The 21,919-nt window shown below is 36.2% G+C and overlaps 1 protein-coding gene across 7 annotated transcripts in view; it reads left to right on the forward strand.

The window, feature by feature from the left end:
• SNCAIP (synuclein alpha interacting protein) overlaps positions 1 to 21,519 on the forward strand; it is a 462,588-nt gene extending 441,069 nt beyond the window's left edge. For all 7 annotated transcript variants that reach the window (XM_053701602.1, XM_053701601.1, XM_053701600.1 and 4 more), the window contains one exon: positions 13,593 to 21,519. In XM_053701602.1, coding sequence (XP_053557577.1) covers positions 13,593 to 13,598 — 6 coding nt within the window. In that variant the 3' untranslated portion in view covers positions 13,599 to 21,519. The remainder of the gene's footprint in view (positions 1 to 13,592) is intronic.
• The last annotated feature ends 400 nt before the right edge of the window (positions 21,520 to 21,919 follow it).

The raw sequence follows: 21,919 nt of genomic DNA on the forward strand, positions 1-21,919 counted from the left end.
TCCAGGAGATAACCTTGAGAAACTATTTCTAGCGCCCAAGGATCCTGAACATCTCTTGCCCAAGCCTGAGCAAAGATAGAAAGTCTGCCCCCCACTAGATCCGGTCCCGGATCGGGGGCTATCCCTTCATGCTGTTTTGGTAGCAGTGGTAGGCTTCTTGGCCTGCTTACCCTTGTTCCAGCCTTGCATTGGTTTCCAGGCTGGTTGGGGTTGTGAAGTATTACCCTCTTGCTTAGAGGATACAGAATTAGAGACTGGTCCGTTTCTGCGAAAGGGACGAAAATTAGGCTTATTATTAGCCTTAAAAGACCTATCCTGTGGGAGGGCGTGGCCCTTTCCCCCAGTGATGTCTGAAATAATTTCTTTCAAATCAGGTCCAAATAATGTTTTACCTTTGAAAGGAATGTTAAGCAATTTTGTCTTGGAAGACACATCCGCTGACCAAGACTTTAGCCAAAGCACTCTGCGCGCCACGACAGCAAACCCTGAATTTTTCGCCGCTAATCTAGCTAATTGCAAAGCGGCATCTAAAACAAAAGAGTTAGCCAATTTAAGTGCTTGAACTCTGTCCATAACCTCCTCATACGAAGATTCTTTACTGAGCGATTTTTCTAGTTCCTCGAACCAGAAGCACGCTGCCGTAGTGACAGGAACAATGCATGAAATTGGTTGTAGAAGGTAACCTTGCTGTACAAAAATCTTTTTAAGCAAACCCTCTAATTTCTTATCCATAGGATCTTTGAAAGCACAACTATCTTCGATAGGAATAGTAGTGCGTTTGTTTAGAGTAGAAACCGCCCCCTCGACCTTGGGGACTGTCTGCCATAAGTCCTTTCTGGGGTCGACTATAGGAAATAATTTCTTAAATATAGGGGGGAGGAACAAAAGGTATGCCGGGCCTTTCCCACTCTTTATTTACTATGTCCGCCACCCGCTTGGCTATAGGAAAAGCGTCGGGGGGCACCGGAACCTCTAGGAACTTGTCCATCTTACATAATTTCTCTGGAATGACCAAATTGTCACAATCATCCAGAGTAGATAACACCTCCTTAAGCAGTGCGCGGAGATGTTCTAATTTAAATTTAAATGTCACAACATCAGGTTCAGCTTGATGAGAAATTTTTCCTGAATCTGAAATTTCTCCATCAGACAAAACCTCCCTCATGGCCCCTTGAGATTGGTGTGAGGGTATGTCAGAACAGTTATCATCAGCGTCCTCTTGCTCTTCAGTGTTTAAAACAGAGCAATCGCGCTTTCTCTGATAAGTAGGCATTTTGGATAAAAGATTTGCTATGGAGTTATCCATTACAGCCGTTAATTGTTGCATGGTAATAAGTATTGGCGCACTAGATGTACTAGGGGCCTCCTGTGTGGGCATAACTGGTGTAGACACAGTAGGGGATGATGTAGTATCATGTTTACTCCCCTCATTTGAGGAATCATCTTGGGCAATATCATTATCTGTTGCATTACTGTCCTTACTTTGTTTGGACACTATGGCACAATTATCACATAAATTTAAATGGGGAGACACATTGGCTTTCATACATATAGAACATAGCTTATCTGATGGTACAGACATGTTAAACAGGCTTAAACTTGTCAACAAAGCACAAAAAACGTTTTAAAATAAAACCGTTACTGTCACTTTAAATTTCAAACTGAAAACACTTTATTACTGAATATGTGAAAAAGTATGAAGGAATTGTTCAAAATTCACCAAAATTTCACCACAGTGTCTTAAAGCATTAAAAGTATTGCACACCAAATTTCAGAGCTTTAACCCTTAAATTAACGGAACCGGAGCCGTTTTTACATTTAACCCCTATACAGTCCCAGAATGAGGCTCTGTCTATAACTAGAAAGGCCCCCATCTGAAAAAGGTGTCCAACACAGTGCCTGCCGTTTTTCTAAACGTTCCCCAAGATTATAAGACCAATAATTAGTTAGAATCTGCATAATATGCCTAGTAAAGCAATTGTTTTAGCCCAGAAAAATGTCTACCAGTTTTTAAGCCCTTTTTGAAGCCCTTTATTCTTTTATGTTTAACTAAGAAAATGGCTTACCGGTCCCCATGAGGGGAAATGACAGCCTTCCAGCATTACATGGTCTTGTTAGAAATATGGCTAGTCATACCTTAAGCAGAAAAGACTGCTAACTGTTTCCCCCAACTGAAGTTACTTCATCTCAACAGTCCTGTGTGGAAACAGCAATCGATTTTAGTTACTGTCTGCTAAAAATCATCTTCCTCTTACAAACAGAAATCTTCATCCTTTTCTGTTTCAGAGTAAATAGTACATACCAGCACTATTTTAAAATAACAAACACTTGATAGAAGAATAAAACTACAAAAAAACTCTTAACCATCTCCGTGGAGATGTTGCCTGTGCAACGGCAAAGAGAATGACTGGGGTGGGCGGAGCCTAGGAGGGATCATGTGACCAGCTTTGCTGGGACTCTTTGCCATTTCCTGTTGGGGAAGAGAATATCCCACAAGTAAGGATGACGCCGTGGACTGGACACACCAATGTTGGAGAAATTATCTTTTTCTATTTATAATTGTTTGTGCAAACAAAGCTGTGTGGAATCCCTTATAGACAATCCTATGTTCCACACAGCCTTGTTTGGGAGGTCTATTTTATTGCCTGTTTTATATCTGTCCTTAATTGTCTTCAGCAGAGGAATCATGAAAGCACCAATTACTTTATATAAACTCAATGGAATATAGAAAAGCAATTTTCAGTTGCTTGAGTTAAATTACAGTAAAAATGGGACAAAATAAATAATTATAGTATTTTGCAACTACACATAATTAAAGATTTTATTTTAAAGTCTCATGCTGTTAAATATCCATTTAAGCAGTCTATGGCAGCAGTATTTGTAACAATGTATTGCATTGCTATAAATAGTTCTGCAAACACCGCTGCCAGATTGCTAAAGACGTGCACGCTCCTGACCTTACCTAGGATTACTAATTAACAAATAACAAAGGATACCAAGAAAACTAAGCAAAATTAAATATAGATTATAAAAGTAAATTGGAAAGTTTTTTTTTAAAATGTAATGTCCTATCTAATTTATTTACACTTAATTTTGACTATACTGTCCCCTTATGTAATTTTTTATGTACAGAAATATCTATGTTGTATATATAGTCAACCTTTGTTACTTTTAATAAATATACAAACGCATTTATCTTTCCTACTAAACAATTTTAATTTCTTAATGACTAAAATATTTTTTGTTAGTCATGGGATTTTTTTGTAGAGAAGGTTTTTTGCATAGACTTTTCTTTGTATTTAAACAAGCCACAAGCTTCCTAATTTAAAATATGTACAACATGGGTAATCATGGGGCTTTTAAATGGATAGGAAAGGCATCAAATAAAAAAAAACATAAAAATCCATTAAGTGCACTTTTTATTGGAATTGTGACAACTTGGAACAGGGGACACAAGTTTGTTATATATCACACACTTAACAGCAGCTATGGCACAAAACCAAAGTCCTGACACTTTCAAAAATATTTCCGTATCAAGGGAGAAAATCACTCTCATATGCTTATATAATCTATTATATATTTGTCCTTATTTCTTTTAACCTTTCGAAGGAAACCTATTTCCTTACATTTCAAAATATGTATCACACAACGCCAGACACGTGTTCTTATCTTTCAGTTTCTTCCTTTGCCCACATTTACCTCCCTAAGCAACCAATAGTTCGGCACAAAATTTTTCAGACAATTTTAGCAATAAAATCCACACCTTTAGAAACATTACCCTATGACACTCCCAATGTCTAAACCTCCACTTTTCCCTCTTCTGCTTTTTTTCTTATGTTCCAAAGAATGAGATAACCACATTTGTATTGTTTCAACTTACATCCGACCCCTCAACCCTATTTCTTCACAAATGTTTCAGTATCTTTTCTGATCTGAACCCTAATTTAGCATTTAAGCTATTTATAATCACTGGCACACAGAGCGAGTACAAATCTTCATATATTCTGCAATCTCAGAGTGACAAAGTTGTGAGTTTTGTTAGCTAAATATTATTTTAATTAATGAGTTCAATTAAATCTAGACCATTGCCTATTGCTTTAAGCATTCTTAAAAACACCATCCTAAAGAGGTGGCTACCCTCAAACTACCACCCCAAGTCACTTTTGCCTCTAAATTATTTTATGAATTAGTCTACAACTAATTAATATCTTTTAATTGCACATCACCTCATCCCTGCCACTTTGTGTAGGACTCGGAGTACCACAAAACTCAGTTTTGGACCTTTTGCTCTTCTCAAGCTATGCAAATTCACTAGTAAAATATAAAAGTTATTTTCCCTCTTATAGAGCTATCACTCCCTTCATTACTTAAGTCCTGTCACCAACTGCCTCACTGTAATTGGCCTCCTGGATGTCCTCATACTACCTACAGCCAAATATCTGTCCATTTTTACATCTATTACATATCACATAGCAAAAATCTCACTTTGAACTCGCAGATTCTGACCATAACTTCAACCAAGGTCCAGTTCCTTGGAGTCATAATTGACTCTGCAACCTCCTTCGATCCCGATCTAGCTAGAATTTAGCCTCATGACACCACATGTGTCACATATCTCCCCTTATCATACTACAACCTCTTAGTGGCCTTTCAAATATCTGCCCAAAATTAATTTATCTGCCACACTTGGTAATCTATTGACAATTAGCATTAGTTATGGTCCTTTGTCATTTTTTACACCACCTGTCCGTGTGCTACAGAATCAAAACATAATTTATGCTTACCTGATAAATGTATTTCTCTTGTGGTGTATCCAGTCCACGGATCATCCATTACTTGTGAGACATTCTCCTTCCCAACAGGAAGCTGCAAGAGGATCACCCACAACAGAGCTGTCTATATAGCTCCTCCCCTAACTGCCACTACCAGTCATTCGACCGAAGACAAGCAAGAGAAAGGAGAAACTTTAGGGTGCAGTGGTGACTGTAGTTTAAAAATAAAAAACACCTGCCTTAAAATGACAGGGCGGGCCGTGGACTGGATACACCACAAGAGAAATAAATGTATCAGGTAAGCATAAATTATGTTTTCTCTTGTAAGGTGTATCCAGTCCACGGATCATCCATTACTTGTGGGATACCAATACTAAAGCTATAGGACACGGATGAAGGGAGGGACAAGGCAGGCGCTTAAACGGAAGGCACCACTGCCTGCAAGACCTTTCTCCCAAAAATAGCCTCAGAAGAAGCAAAAGTATCAAATTTATAGAACTTTGAAAAAGTATGAAGCGAAGACCAAATCGCCGCCTTACAAATCTGTTCAACAGAAGCCTCATTTTTGAAAGCCCATGTGGAAGCTACCGCTCTAGTAGAATGAGCTGTAATCCTTTCAGGAGGCTGCTGGCCAGCAGTCTCATAAGCTAAGCGTATTATACTCCTTAGCCAAAAAGAAAGAGAGGTTGCCAAAGCCTTTTGGCCTCTCCTCTGTCCAGAGTAGACAACAAACAATGCAGATGTTTGACAAAAATCTTTAGTAGCTTGTAAATAAAAGCACGAACCACGTCAAGATTGTGTAAAAGACGTTCCTTCTTTGAAGAAGGATTAGGACACAGTGACGGTACAACAATCTCCTGATTGATATTTTTATTAGATACCACCTTAGGTAAAAAAACAGGTTTGGTACCCTTGAAGAACCTTAAGAACTAAATTTAAACTCCAAGGCGGAGCAACAGGTTTGATTCTGACTAAAGCCTGACTAAACGCCTGCACGTCTGGAACCTCAGCCAGATGTTTGTGCAAAAGAATAGACAGAGCAGAAATCTGTCCTTTTAAGGAACTAGCTGACAAACCCTTCTCCAATCCTTCTTGGAGAAAAGATAATATCCTAGGAATCCTGACCTTACTCCATGAGTAACCCTCTGATTCACACCAATGAAGATATTTACACCATATCTTATGATAGATTTTCCTGGTGACAGGCTTTCGCGCCTGTATTAAGGTATCAATGACCGACTCGGAGAAACCACGCTTTGATAAAATCAAGCGTTCAATCTCCAAGCAGTCAGCCGCAGAGAAATTAGATTTGGATGGATGAAAGGACCCTGAAGTAGAAGGTCCTGCCTCAGAGACAGACTCCATGGTGGAAAGGATGACATGTCCACCAGATCTGCATACCAAGTCCTTCGTGGCCACGCAGGTGCTATCAAAATTACCGATGCTCTCTCCTGTTTGATCTTGGCAATCAGACGAGGGAGCAGAGGAAACGGTGGAAACACATAAGCCAGGTTGAAGGACCAAGGCGCTGCTAGAGCATCTATCAGCGCTGCCTTGGGATCCCTGGACCTGGATCCGTAACAAGGAAGCTTGGCGTTCTGGCGAGACGCCATGAGATCCAGTTCTGGTTTGCCCCAACGTTGAATCAACTGTGCAAACACCTCCGGATGGAGCTCCCACTCCCCCGGATGAAAAGTCTGACGACTTAGAAAATCTGCCTCCCAGTTCTCTACTCCTGGGATATGGATAGCTGATAGATGGCAAGAGTGAGTCTCTGCCCAGCGAATTATCTTTGAGACTTCTAACATCACTAGGGAACTTCTTGTTCCCCCTTGATGGTTGATGTAAGCCACAGTCGTGATGTTGAAATCTGATGTACCTCAGAGTTGCTAACTGAGGCCAAGCCTGAAGAGCATTGAATATCGCTCTTCCAGAATATTTATTGGAAGGAGTGTCTCCTCCTGAGTCCACGATCCCTGAGCCTTCAGGGAGTTCCAGACTGCACCCCAACCCAGAAGGCTGGCATCTGTTGTTACAATTGTCCAATCTGGCCTGCGAAAGGTCATACCTTTGGACAGATGGACCCAAGATAGCTACCAGAGAAGAGAATCCCTGGTCTCTTGATCCAGATTTAGTAGAGGGGACAAATCTGTGTAATCCCCGTTCCACTGACTGAGCATGCATAGTTGCAGTGGTCTGAGATGTAGGCGTGCAAACGGCACTATGTCCATTGCCGCTACCATTTAGCCGATTACTTCCATGCACTGAGCCGCCGAAGGGCGCGGAATGGAATGAAGAACACGGCAGGAATTTAGAAGCTTTGATAACCTGGACTCCGTCAGGTAAATTTTCATTTCTACAGAATCTATCAGAGTCCCTAGGAAGGAAACTCTTGTGAGTGGGGATAGAGAACTCTTTTCCTCGTTCACTTTCCACCCATGCAATCTCAGAAATGCCAGTACTACGTCCGTATGAGACTTGGCAATTTGGAAGTTTGTCGCCTGTATCAGGATGTCGTCTAAATAAGGGGCCACTGCTATGCCCCGCTGCCTTAGGACCGCCAGAAGCGACCCTAGAACCTTCGTAAAGATTCTTGGGGCTGTAGCTAATCCAAAGGGAAGAGCTACAAACTGGTAATGCCTGTCTAGAAAGGCAAACCTGAGAAACCGATGATGATCTTTGTTATCGGAATGTGAAGATAAGCATCCTTTAAATCCACTGTAGTCATATATTGACCCTCCTGGATCATAGGTAGGATGGTACGAATAGTTTCCATCTTGAATGATGGAACTCTGAGGAATTTGTTTAAGATCTTTAGATCAAAAATTGGTCTGAAGGTTCCCTCTTTTTTGGGAACCACAAACAGATTTGAGTAAAAAACCCTGTCCCTGTTCAGTCTTTGGAACTGGATGGATCACTCCCATAACTATAGATAATTGTGAAAGGTGAAATCTCCCTTTTGGGGGGGAAGCTTTGAAGTCTAGAAGATATCCCTGGGATATAATTTCCGACACCCAGGGATCCTGGACATCTCCTGCCCCCTACTAGATCCGTTACCGGATAGGGGGCCGTTCCTTCATGCTGTCTTAGAGGCAGCAGCAGGCTTTTTGGCCTGCTTACCTTTGTCCCAGGTCTGGTTTGGTCTCCAGACCGTCTTGGACTGAGCAAAAGTTCCCTCTTGTTTGCATTAGAGGAAGTTGATGCCGTACTTGCCTTGAAGTTTCGAAAGGCATGAAAATTAGACTGTTTGGCCCTTGATTTGGACCTGTCCTGAGGAAGGGCATGACCTTTTCCTCCAGTGATATCAGCAATAATCTCCTTCAAACCAGGCCCGAATAGGGTCTGCCCCTTGAAGGGAATGTTAAGCAGCTTAGATTTTGAAATCACGTCAGCTGACCATGATTTAAGCCATAGCGCCCTGCGCGCCTGTATAGCAAAACCAGAATTCTTAGCCGTTAGTTTAGTCAAATGAACAATGGCATCAGAAAACAAAGGAATTGGCTAGCTTAAGTGCTCTAAGCTTGCCAAGTATGTCATCCAATGGAGTCGCTACCTGTAAAGCCTCTACCAGAGACTCAAAACAGAACGCCGCAGCAGCAGTGACAGGAGCAATGCATGCAAGGGGCTGTAGGATAAAACCTTATTGAATAAACATTTTCTTAAGGTAACCTAATTTTGTATCCATTGGATCTAAAAAAGCACAACTGTCCTCGACAGGGATAGTAGTACGCTTTGCTAAAGTAGAAACTGCTCCCTCCACCTTAGGAACTGTCTGTCATAAGTCCCGTGTGGTGGCGTCTATTGGAAACATTTTTCTAAAAATAGGAGGGGAAGAGAACGTCACACCTGGTCTATCCCATTCCTTATTAATAATTTCTGTAAACCTTTTAGGTATTGGAAAAACATCAGTACACACCGGCACTGCATAGTATTTATCCAGTCTACACAATTTCTCTGGCACTGCAATTGTATCACAGTCATTCAGAGCAGCTAAAACCTCCCTGAGAAACACGCAGAGGTGTTCAAGCTTAAATTTAAATGTAGAAATATCAGAATCAGGTTGCATCATCTTTCCTGAGTCAGAAACATCACCCACAGACTGAAGCTCTCCTTCCTTAGCTTCTGCATATTGTGAGGCAGTATCAGACATGGTTCTTAAAGCGTCAGTATGCTCTGCATTTCGTCTAACCCCAGAGCTATCTCGCTTACCTCTAAATTCAGGTAGTCTGGCTAATACCGCTGACAGTGTATTATCCATGACTGCCGCCATGTCTTGTAAAGTAATCGCTATGGGCGCCCTAGATGTACTTGGCGCCATTTGAGCATGAGTCCCTTGAGCGGGAGTCAAAGGATCTGACACGTGGGGAGAGTTAGTCGGCATAACTTCCCCCTCGTCAGATTCCTCTGGTGATAATTTTTTTTTAAAGACAGAATATGATCTTTATTGCTTAAAGTGAAATCAGTACATTTGGTACACATTCTAAGAGGGGGTTCCACCATGGCTTTTAAACATAATGAACAAGGAGTTTCCTCTATGTCAGACATGTTTGTACAGACTAGCAATGAGACTAGCAAGCTTGGAAAACACTTTAAATCAAGTTAACAAGCAAATATAAAAAACGGTACTGTGTCTTTAAGAGAAACAAATTTTGTCAACATTTGAAAAACAGTGAAAAAAGGCAGTAAATCAAACAAAATTTTTACAGTGTATGTAATAAGTTAACAGAGCATTGCACCCACTTTCAAATGGATGATTAACCCCTTAATTCAAAAAACGGATAAAAAAAAAACGATATAGACGTTTTTTAACAGACACAACAAACAGCCTGCTGTGGCCCTACCTTCCCCAATAAACGACTTTGGAAAGCCTTTGAGCCCTTTAGAGATGTCCTATAGCATACAGGGTACTCCTGAGGGAAGCTGGATGTCACAGTTTGTAATTTTAACTGCAACAACTGTAACTTTTATACTACAACAGTGGAAAGCCTCAGGAAACTGTTTCTAGGCAAAATTTAAGCCAGCCATGTGGAAAAAACTAGGCCCCAATAAAGTTTTATCATGAAAGCATATATAAAAATGATTAAACATGCCAGCAAACGTTTTATATGGCAATTTTATAAGGGTATTACCCCTGAGAGTAAGCATGATACCAGTCGCTATTAAATCACTGTATTCAGGCTTAACTTACATTAATCTGGTATCAGCAGCATTTTCTAGCATTTTTCATTTCTAGAAAAAATTGTAACTGCACATACCTCATAGCAGAGTAACCTGCACGCCATTCTCCAGCTGAAGTTACCTCTCTCCTCAGACACATGTGACAACAGCAATGGATCTTAGTTACAACCTGCTAAGATCATAGAAAACTCAGGCAGATTCTTCTTCTATTTACTTCCTGGGATAAAATAGTACAACTCTGGTACCGTTTAAAATAACAAACTTTTGATTGAAGATAAAAAACTAACTATATTTCACCACTCTCTCTTACTACCTCCATGCATGTTGAGAGTTGCAAGAGAATGACTGGATATGGCAGTTAGGGGAGGAGCTATATAACAGCTCTGCTGTGGGTGTCCTCTTGCAACATCCTGTTGGGAATGAGAATATCCCACAAGTAATGGATGATCTGTGGACTGGATACACCTTACAAGAGAAAAAACGTTTAAACACTTCCAGCAAGCGTTATCTTATTTTCAGTAATGTGAGAAAGTAATAAGAATATTACCTTTTACAGCAAGCATGATACTAGTCATTAAATCACTGTAATCAGGCTTACCTTAAATAAATCCGGTATTAACAGCATTTTCTAGCATATTCATTTCTCTAGAAAAAATTAAACTGCACATACCTCATAGCAGGAGACCCTGCACGCCATTCCCCCAGCTGAAGTTACCTCATCTCTTCAGTTATGTGTGAGAACAGCAATGGATCTTAGTTACAACCTGCTAAGATCATCAAAAACCACAGGCAGACTCTTCTTCAACTTTCTGCCTGAGGCTAAAACAGTACAACTCCGGTACCATTTGAAAATAATAAACTTTTGATTGAAGATAAACTACATAAATTTACCACATCTCTCTAGCTACTTCCTATCTTGTCGAGAGCTGCAAGAGAATAACTAGTAGTGGCAGTTAGGGGAGGAGCTATATAGACAGCTCTGCTGTGGGTGATCCTCTTGCAGCTTCCTGTTGGGAAGGAGAATATCCCACAAGTAATGGATGATCCGTGGACTGGATACACCTTACAAGAGAAATTAAAAATAGTGACAATAATCTACACATTTCTTGATAGTCTATTTGGTCATGTCTCTTTGGTCAACCAGTGATCTATATGTTTCCGCCTCCATCATTACTTCCTATGTATCCTATTTTAAAAACCCAACTAACCTTAACACCACAGTAAGATAATCTTCTAGCTCTCTCTTCTCATTGTTGCTTCAACTAGAAACCATACTCCATACCCATTACCTATCTACCACTCATAAACCTCTAGATTGTATTTGCCTTCCTCCTTCTAATAATAATAATCATACTGAATGTATTAACAAGGGTACACAATAGTAATTTATTTATTGGATGATAGGCAACAAACAATAATAATGTAGGCCCACTACTGTGCAAAGTACAACAATCAAACCATGCCCATGTACACAATGGAGAAAACATACTTGCCTCATTTACCCCACATGTTTAGTTTAAATGTGTGAATATGAATGTGTGCAATCCTAGTAGAATGAAGAGACTTGGGTGATGGGTCAGTTTATCTCATTACTATAACAGTGGCCAAAGCATTATTGGAAAATCAAATAAAAGATTTGGAATTTAAAAGGGAATTTGCCTTCTTTAAAGAACAAATTGAATTTCTTTAGGCTTTGTCTTGTTTACAATTTTAATGACTAGTTGGTCACATTTCTTTAAATTCCCCTGTCTAAATAAAATATTTCACCCTAATACAAAGAATGGATCTAGATTAATTATGTCCACACCCAGGAAAATATGTGTTTTTGTTATTCTTTGTATACAATTAATTTGTGTTATTGATACCAGATACACAACTACATACTTGAGGTAAACATCAATTAACACATTGTGTGGGTGCGAGTCGCAAATCCTGTTTTTAGGGAATATGCTTTTAATTTGTTTCCATTTTTCATATTGATAAATGCTGTTGCCCTTTCTGGTGTAATACATTTTCCTAAATATGGGTGTTCCAGTCTAGACAAATAATTAACCACAAAAGCAGTTTTTTTTCCATTTTCACAAAGTCAATTGTTAAAGATGTAAATTATATTTCATTACAACACTTCTGGTTAATAGCAAAGTATGTCTGAAATTCATCCCTTGAAACCCTAGAAATCACATTAAAGATTCATGTAGCAAAATAAACGCTTTCCCTTAAATAAGTTCCCAGTTAAACAGGTAAAATATACAATAGTTTATTTTTATATTATGCTTGACATAATATTATATTGTTGAGTATTTTCGGCTTGATTCACATACTTCCTAAAATAAACTTTTCACCATCAACGGATATCATCTAAAAATGTTGTATCTCACACAAACAGCTGCAGTGCTCAGAGTTTTGGAATAACTCACAGAACACGTAAATGTAATATTTAATGTCTTTGGTGTACTTTCAACGCAGGGTCCATTATTTTTAATATTCTTAAGCTAATGGGACATCTGTATGATCATTTCTTCTTGTTATTTGACTAAAATTTCTAAAACCTGCCAAACAAATATCTGGCACTCTACAGAAACGTTCTAGCAAATAAAGTTACATTCCAGGCCTTATATTTGTTACTGTAAAGTAATGAACACATTTTTTAAAAAAATAATTGAATTGTGGCAATTATCTAGTTTTTAGTAGTTATATTTGAGTGTTTACTCATCAGCGTAATCAGGTGTAATTGCAAAAAGCAGTCATCTGTATTAAGGTGATAGGTTTCTGCGCAGCTGTAGATGCACTTTGCAAACGCAGCATATTTGTGACCTTGTCTAACATCTAGCAGCTGCTGTAGTTGTCAGTTCTATTCTAAAATACATGGCAGACAGATGTGGTATGAAACTGTCAGACTTTGTCTTATCACAATAGGCAATATAAAGAAACTGCTTGTAGTTCTGGCATGTCTGGCTTTGATTTCTATAGGTTTTATATAAAGTGTAGCTTTGCTCCTAAACGTGTCTCTTTTAGCCAATAAACATTATTAATGCATGTCTCCTATTTTTAATATACATAAACACATTTCATTCAACTTTTCCCCTAAAAAAACATAACTGAAGAGACAGTAAAGTCAAAATGAAACATTCATCATTTAGGTAGAGCATGTAAGTTTAAATCATTTTTCTAATTACTTGTATTATAAAATTGAGTTTGTTCTCTTGGTATCCTTTGTTGAAGAATGTATTTAGGTAAGCTGATAGGATCTTAAGAGCGTTGCACATGTCTGTAGCAGTCTATGGCAGCAGTGTTTGCAATTATGTATAACATGGCTATAAACACTGCTGCCAGATAGGAAAATACACATGCACGCTCCTGAACTCACCTAGAATCACTCTTTAACAAAGGATAGCAAGAGAACTAAGCACAATTGATAATATAAGTAAATTGGAAAGCTGTTTACAATTTAAAATCTATCCAAACCATTTAGTTTTGATTTCCCTTTAATCAGTGCATGTTGGCACATATTATATTAAATGTTTGTTTTCTGTATCCTTTTAACATAAGATTTCAGTTAATTGGTTTATATACTGTTTATGTGAAATAAAATAGAGTTATAGTAAAATTGTTTATGTTGTGTTTTTTTCTTTTCTTTTTCAGGCATAATGCCATAAATGGAACAATAAAGTCTTCATTTGGTGAAGAGCTGGATATGCAAGAATTCTTCCTCTAATTTTATTTCTTCATTAACAATGCCTAGAATATACCACCGAGAGGTTCACCAGCAATATTTTAGTTGTACTGTAAGCCTTCAATTTATACTGCCTTTTTTTTCCTAAGGGGATGGAGAATTAACAGTAAAAATGTTTTGGTTTGTCAAACCCTATAGAAGGTTTCCTTTTATCTACTTACATTTTTTTATTGTTAAATGAACATCATATTCCCAATTTTTATAACATTAAAGAGACATGAAATCTTTTTTCTTTCATGATTCAGATAGAGCATACAGTTTGAACCAACTTTACAATTTACTTCTATTATCAACTTTGCTTCATTCTTTTGTTATCCTTTGTTGAATGAGCAGCAATGCACTACTGAGAGTTTGTTGAGCAAATTGGGTGAGCCAATGATAAGAGGTATATATATATATATATATATATATATACAAATTGGGTGAGCCAATGACAAGAGGTATATATATATATATATATATATATATATATATATATATATACAAATTGGGTGAGCCAATGATAAGAGGTATATATATATATATATATATATATATACATATTGGGTGAGCCAATGACAAGAGGTATATATATATATATATATATATATATATATATGCAGCCCCATTCAGCAGCTAGCTTCTAGTAGTGCATTGTTGTCTGAGCCTACCTGGGTATCATCTTCAACAAAGGATACCAAGGAAACAAAATAAGTTGGATAATATAAGTAAAAATTAAATTGATGCATATATAAAATCACATGCTCTATCTGAATCATGAAAGTCTAATTTTGACTTTACTGTCCCTTTAATAAAATCATGGACAATAACTTTTAAAAAAAAGTTTCTGGCATTCAGAATACCTAGACAACAGCAAAATCACAGCAAGGACACTCGTATTTATGGAAAACTTTGGGGCTGTTTAAATCAGGAAAATCTAAAGCATGGGAATAACTGTAGAAAGCTATATTATTGCATTGTTATATAGTTACTGCTCATGATTTTTAAGATCCCTTTAAGATGGGAAGAACACTTGTTATTAGTGTTGTAAAAATCATTATCTTATTTTTTTATTTTATTTTTTATTTTATTTTTTATTTTGGAAAAAAATAAAACAACTTTTTATAGTATTTATTAAAGACAACAAAGTTGGTTCCAAAGCCACTGCAGCATCAAAATATTTGTGTTTAATATGCAATACAATTGCTCTAGAAGATAGAAATTAATGTTTGTATCTGTTATAATAAATACTCTTCTAGTTACAAGCACTTTATAACCATTCTTTCGAAAAATCTGTGTTTTAGATGGGTCTGTTATATGATATTTCATTGTAACTTTTTATGTGGTTGTCAATGGTAATTTGTATCCACATTTTAACTGAAATGCTTTGAGTGCAGCTTAAAGTGACAGTGTACATCAATTTCCATATATATGTAATAGACACTACTAAAGAAGAATATGCACAGATACTGATCTAAAAATCAAGTATAAAACCTTTTAAAAACGTACTTAAAAGCTCCCAGTTTAACACTGTTGATGAGGTTAGGCTGGGACACCCAGTGAATGGGCTGGGAAAATAGAAAGAGCAGACACCCCCCCACTTCCCTGCATATGAAAAGACAGCTGACATAAACAAAGGCAGCACGAATCTGTAGACCTGGGTCTACATCTGATACTTTGGGGCTTGGATAGGAGTCGGAAAATCAGCACAATGTTATTAAAAAATAAGCAAAACTATACATTATTATAAAAACACTCCCGGATGAGCTATATAAATGGATCATTGACAAAACATTTATGCAAAGAAAAATCTAATGTACAATGCCCCTTTAATTGAATGTCCAAATTTAAATTTAAGATTATATATTTTGCTACTGGTACTTTGCATTAGTTAAAATGTAAAAATGTGTTTCCTATTAATGTGTTTCTGATGATTTGTTATACCAGTTGCAGAGTATAAAAAGGTTTGTTTGGATTTATTTTTGTATATGAAATAGCTATTTCTGTTCATTGAACGCACAACCCAGTAGAATGGATTGAGCTTTCAGGGAGACCAGGTCTCATTAGCTTATTTCTAAATTATTTAAATAAATTCCACTTTATCTTATCTCAATACACACAGTGAGACAAAAATGTTGGAAGAACAATGGAAAATTAACATTTTAGTCTATCTCTGTCCACAGCTCCCCACCACCACTACCACCGGGAGAGGGATTTATTTATATTTTGTTTACATAACTTTTATATAACCATAACTTAAGTACAGGTAGCCCTCAGTTTACACCGGGGTTAGGTTCCAGAAAGAATGGTTGTAATTCGAAACCGTTGTAAATTGAAACCCAGTTAATAATGTAAGTCAGTGGGAAGTGAGGGAGTTAGGTTCCAGGCCCCTCTCAAAATTGTCATAAGTAACACCTAATACATTATTTTTAAAGCTTTGAAATTAAGACTTTAGATGCTAAACAGCATTATAAACCTAATAAAATAACCACACAACACAGACTTTACTTGCATTTTTCTGCAAACAGTTATTTTTATGCATTCCAATCTGGACTGATTTATAGACAGGAAGATCTTATTCCTTTGCAAGCTGCTCGATAGCTCAGATCTGGTTAAACTGATTCATTTCATCTTGCTTGGCTTGCATATCTTTGCTGCAACACAAGCGGACAGCTCCACCTACTGGCTATTTTAATCAATGCACTGCTTCTCAATGCTTTTCAACAGCAGTCACATGATTGAAAAAAAGGTTGTTATTCTGAAATGGCTCAAATTAAACCGTTGTAAACCGAGGGCCACCTGTATTGTAATATTTAGTATAGCTGGGAATTACAACAGGCACAAACAGCTATTTCAAATGACAAAGTCAATGTAAAGGAGCTATTTGTAAACAATTTAATGCACCCACCCCAGCAGGTAAAATGGATGATTGAAAACACATTAAAGGAGAGAGAGAGAGAGATAAATCACATCAGACTGTCACTTTAAAGTGCTCTTACAACATAATGGGACAAAGTAATAAAACTGTATTATTCCCACAGAGTATTGCTATGTGAACATGTCAAAAAGACAATTCAGAATTTAAAGGGACATGAAACATAATTTTTTTTTTCTTCCATGACTCAGAGAAAGCATTAAATTTTAAACAACTTTCCAATTTATTTCTATCATCTAATTTGTTTTGTTCTCTTGGTATCCTTAGTTTAAAAGCATATCTAGATAGGCTAAGGAGCTGCTGATTGGGGGCTGCACATGTATGCCTCATGTTATTGGCTCACCCATGTGCATTGCTGTTTCTTCAACAAAAGATACTAAGAGAAGGAAGCCAAATAGATAATAGAAGTAAATTGGAAAGTTGTTTAAAATCATATTCTCTATCTAAATCATGAAAGAAAAAAAATGGGTTTCATGTCCCTTTAATGTAGAATTCAAATAGATTGTTGGTATTAATGAGCTCAAGGATGTAAGACTGAAGATTCATAAGCCATTAGAAGCTGAGAAGTCAACACATAAATAGAAAACAACTAAATTCTTACATTGGAGGGCGCTAATACAGTAGGAGAAGAATTACTGTGTTTATTCACATTCCGTTTCCAATTTAAATGTTTTTGGTGGGTTTTTAAACATGCAAAAAAGAATTCTACAATGAACTCAATTTTGTGCAGGTATATAAATAATTTAATATAATAAAAATAAAGCATAATTAGACTTTATTTAAGTAGTTCCAACATTACTATATAGTGATGCAATAAATACACATAAAAAAACAGAACATAAGCTAATGTACTGGTACAGACGGAACTGAGGTCTCTGTTCCTGACAAAACTTCCTTTGCAATTTCATCCAGAAAATTCACTTTGGGAAAAATTCAAAAAATGGATCAAAAGTGAATTTAAATTCTCTAAATCTATAATTATTTTTGCCAGATGTTATTTAAAATAGTACTGGACAACCTATAGGTGGGTGGTCACATAATGATCCTTCTCCAATGCTCATATATCTTTCAAAATGGGTGATTTTATTAATTAGGCTGCCAGGAAGTTCGGAACATACATATCAGTGTATGCTACGGGCTGCCAGTAACACACAAGTGCAGTGTCACTTGCAGAAAATATCTGTAATGCATAGAGGTTTTGGAGGCCAATCAGGTCTCATTTAAAATTAAACATTTAAGTGTCCAGCATTTATGTACCTAATATATAGGTATATGGTGTAAGAAAATAATTGTCTCCACAATGAATATCAAAGTCCAAATATTTGCATGTGTATCGTGAACTTTAATGTAGTGTTACTGTTTTTTTTAAGCTGTTCCATTTAATTCTCTTTAAAATAGTGGTCTACAAATAACATGTTCATTCTCTGCCTTCTCTCTTCACATTGTTCCCTTATGTTAATTCTTGGAACCTTTATTTTTCTTTTTGAACTTTATTAAATTTGTAATATGTTTGAACGTACGACCAATCCTGTCCTCTCCTACCTCACTGTCTTTACTGAAATGTGATAGCAATAAGTGCTATGGTGCATGTTCCCCCTTACAAGCCAGATTTAAAGAACCATTAAAGGGACACTGAACCCAAATTTTTCTTTCGTGATTCAGATAGAGCATGCAATTTTGAGCAACTTTCTAATTTACTCCTATTATCAATTTACTCCTATTATCAACCCTGGACAGCACTTGCTTATTGGTGGATGAGTTTATCCTCCAGTTAGAAATTACAACCCAGGTTGTTCATCAAAAATGGGACGGCATCTAAACTTACATTCTTGCTTTTCAAATAAAAATACCAAGAGAATGAAGAACATTTGATAATAGTCGTAAATTAGAAAGTTGCTTAAAATTGCATGCTCTATCTGAATCACAAAAGAAAAAATTTGGGTTCAGTGTCCCTTTAAATACAGGCAGATTTCATTATCAACAAATGTACAATAAAAAAGACAATGCAATAACACTTTACACTACTTATACTGAATTTCAAATGATCAGTAATTATTTTTCTGAGAATTTTCAAAGATTGCTTCTATTTCCCTGCCCACTGTATCATGTGATAGCCATCAGCCAATTACAGCCGCATATTCGTATACACTGTGAAATCTTGCTGATGCTTAATAGCAACTGGTGCTTCAGAAAGTGTTCAAATAAAAAGACAAAGCACAAATTGATCATGGAAGTACATACGTAAAGTTGTTTAAAACTGCATGCTCTGTATGAATTATTAAAGTTTAATTTTGACTTTAGTGCCTATTTAAAGAGGCGTCACATAGATAAAATCCTGCTCAACCGGGTAATGCATTGATTTTATGGAAGCAGCTAGTGAGCTGCAGCGACATTCGCATAACGCCACAAATTCCTGTGTTGCAGCTCTGAGCAGGATTTTACCTTTGTGTTCAATCCCATTTGCAGGGGTTAAATACTTAGGCCGCATTTACATTGTTGCAGATATCAGCAGTTAAAGTGCTAATAATGTTGGCTCTCAAGATCCTGCATTATCTTCCATCTTACACCAACATATTTTTGCAGTACATTTTACCAGCTCGAGAAAAACTTGGCAGCTATTAAGAGCAACTTCTAAATGTTCTCCTTAGTTGCAGCTATGCAAGACATAATAGCTTTTTGTATTGGCCATAGTTAGTGCGCAGGACTGATATTTACGCACAAATTTGTATTAAATATACATATATGTGATGTACCATACACTTAAAGAGAGCTATATAAACTGTGAAAAAACAGTAATCATGACTGCAACATCAAGACATTGACGTTTAGCAAACCCGCTGTTATAATATTTGTTTTATTTCACACTCTCATTTTTGGGATTGTAAAGTATTATCATCTTTAGGGAAGGGGCTTCTCTCGGCAATTGCATTGTCGTGGTCAGTAGTTAAGTATTTGCTATTCAGTCATGTTTCTTTAAAAAAACACAATTTTCTGTTATAGAAACCCAGTTCTGTACAGTGAGAGTGCGGTTTCAAAATCACGGTCTGTACTGGGAATTCTGCAATATTGGACTATATTTAAAACCTTGTTACTTAGCAGTTTCACGATTTACAGTATGAGAAATGTGAGAATACTGTTTTACAATATAAGAATAGTTGTGGCCTCTTTCTTCTACAAGAAAATGATTTCCCATAATGTTCTTATTTTTAGATGAAGCCAAAACACAAATATAGTCATTGGGCACACATGTTCAGTATACCTGTCATGTCTATATACAAATGGCATTCGGATTGTTTAACACTTCTCAGGATGGATTCAGATTGCAGAAGTTTAATTTTACACAAGATTAGACACCATACAAAGGGATTTGATGTCAAGTATACTTTCACAATGAGGCCTAGTTTCCATTGAGGTGGTAAAGTTTGGGAATTTTTATGTTACCTTATCGTCTAGTAGTGAGAAACGTAGCTTTGATAAGTGTTCAGCTGGGGGAAAACAATGATTTGTACAGTGCAAATGTGGTGCTAAGTCTCATTTAGGACCTGATTGATTGCAAAAGGAGATGCAAATGATAAACAACAGATGAGATTTAAGATTAGCGAAGAGAGAAAATTGGGTCAATGTAAACTCCTGAAAGACTTTATAAATGGTGAAAAGAATTATATTTTCCAGCGGATGATAATTCATTAATGGAAACTATGTAAATATGGCCGTAACGTTCCAGTGTGAGTAGTGCAAAAATCACTTGGTCTAATGAGAGCGTTACATTTGTGTACTACAAAGTTTCTTTAACATTAGTTCAGTCAAATATATTTTTTCAACATTTAAATGCAGCTTTTTCATATATATGATAATATATATATGTCCCTATAAATCTGGCCTGTTAAGGGTACTTGAGGACAAAAGTTTAAAAATGCTATCTTGTCTGAAAGTTACAATAATATTGCCCCTGTAAAACTGCTTCATAAACGTTTGTGAGACCATAACTAATTATTTACTTCCCTTTGGTTTACAGACTGTAATATATTAAGAAGAGAAAGAAAATATCCGTTTATAGATCCATTGTTTCATATGTTCTTTCCCACAGTTAGATTTTATGGGATATTTAACGGTACATCAATCACCAAACATTAATAACCATAGCATGTGAAAAAAAACAATTCTCTTTAGATTTTGTTGGAATAAACCAAGCTCTATAAATGCAGCCAATAAAAAAATGACACTGATTTTATCAAAAAATAATGTGTATTAGAAATAAGTATTTATGAGAATATTTTTCATTTAACGTCACAACATTTGAGAAATATGACAGTTATAATGCACAAAAAATTTTATGAGTTCAGTTATTTTTCTTTTTTTTTTTAATTCAAAATGAAGGATTTATGAAAAATTGACTGACCATTTATGTCTAGACTTAATAAGCCTACCATAATGACCAAGGTAATTGTATTTCCTGTCTGGAAAAAGATGAAAGAAAATAATTTGCCATTAAATTACAATAATTACTGTGTGATATGTTTGTGTGAGAAAATAATATTTATAAAGATTTGCATGGGATATGAACTATAGGGTACTGTATATTTACTGTTTTTGGGTTGATTTTTATGACATAACCTTTTTTTGTATTTAATGACAACAAGATGCGTTGTTTTGACTTTTGAGCCTTTTTACACTATAATAAAATGAAAAATGTTTGCGTAAAATAGACTATTAGCCAGGAAACACTCGACTAAATTGTATTATAAGCTGTCTCTATTTTGCATTGGTTGTTTCATATTAATTATGTGTGCACTCTCTCTTTCTCTAAGACTTATTTTATCAATGATGAGCACTTTTTTCTATAAACTTTGGCACTGCCACTGTGGATGTTTTTAATGATTGTACATTTCTAATGCGTAACAATAAAATGAACTTGTAGGTAATGTTGTTGTTATCATTTGACCTCTCATACACAGACACATTTAAACCCATGTACACTTACATACAAAATATTATGCAAATATGGAAAAATGCACTTATGCAGAAATGTCAAATACTACTTATTATATATATATATATATATATATATATATATATATATATATATATATATATATATATATATATATATATATATAAATGTTAGGAACTTTATTTACATTTTTTAAGTAATAGATGTATAGGTATTCTCTATACTTATTTATCTTTATAGGTAAAAAAAAAAATAGATCATTGTGCAGCAAATCTGCACTCACACTTTCAAAGAAAATAACTATAATATCTAAATAAACTAATGCCCAATATTCAGTACTTGTTTTCCTTAAGATGGTTCATAGAAAGTCT

The sequence above is a fragment of the Bombina bombina genome, chromosome 2 (assembly GCF_027579735.1).
Source record: "Bombina bombina isolate aBomBom1 chromosome 2, aBomBom1.pri, whole genome shotgun sequence".
Taxonomy (NCBI): domain Eukaryota; kingdom Metazoa; phylum Chordata; class Amphibia; order Anura; family Bombinatoridae; genus Bombina; species Bombina bombina.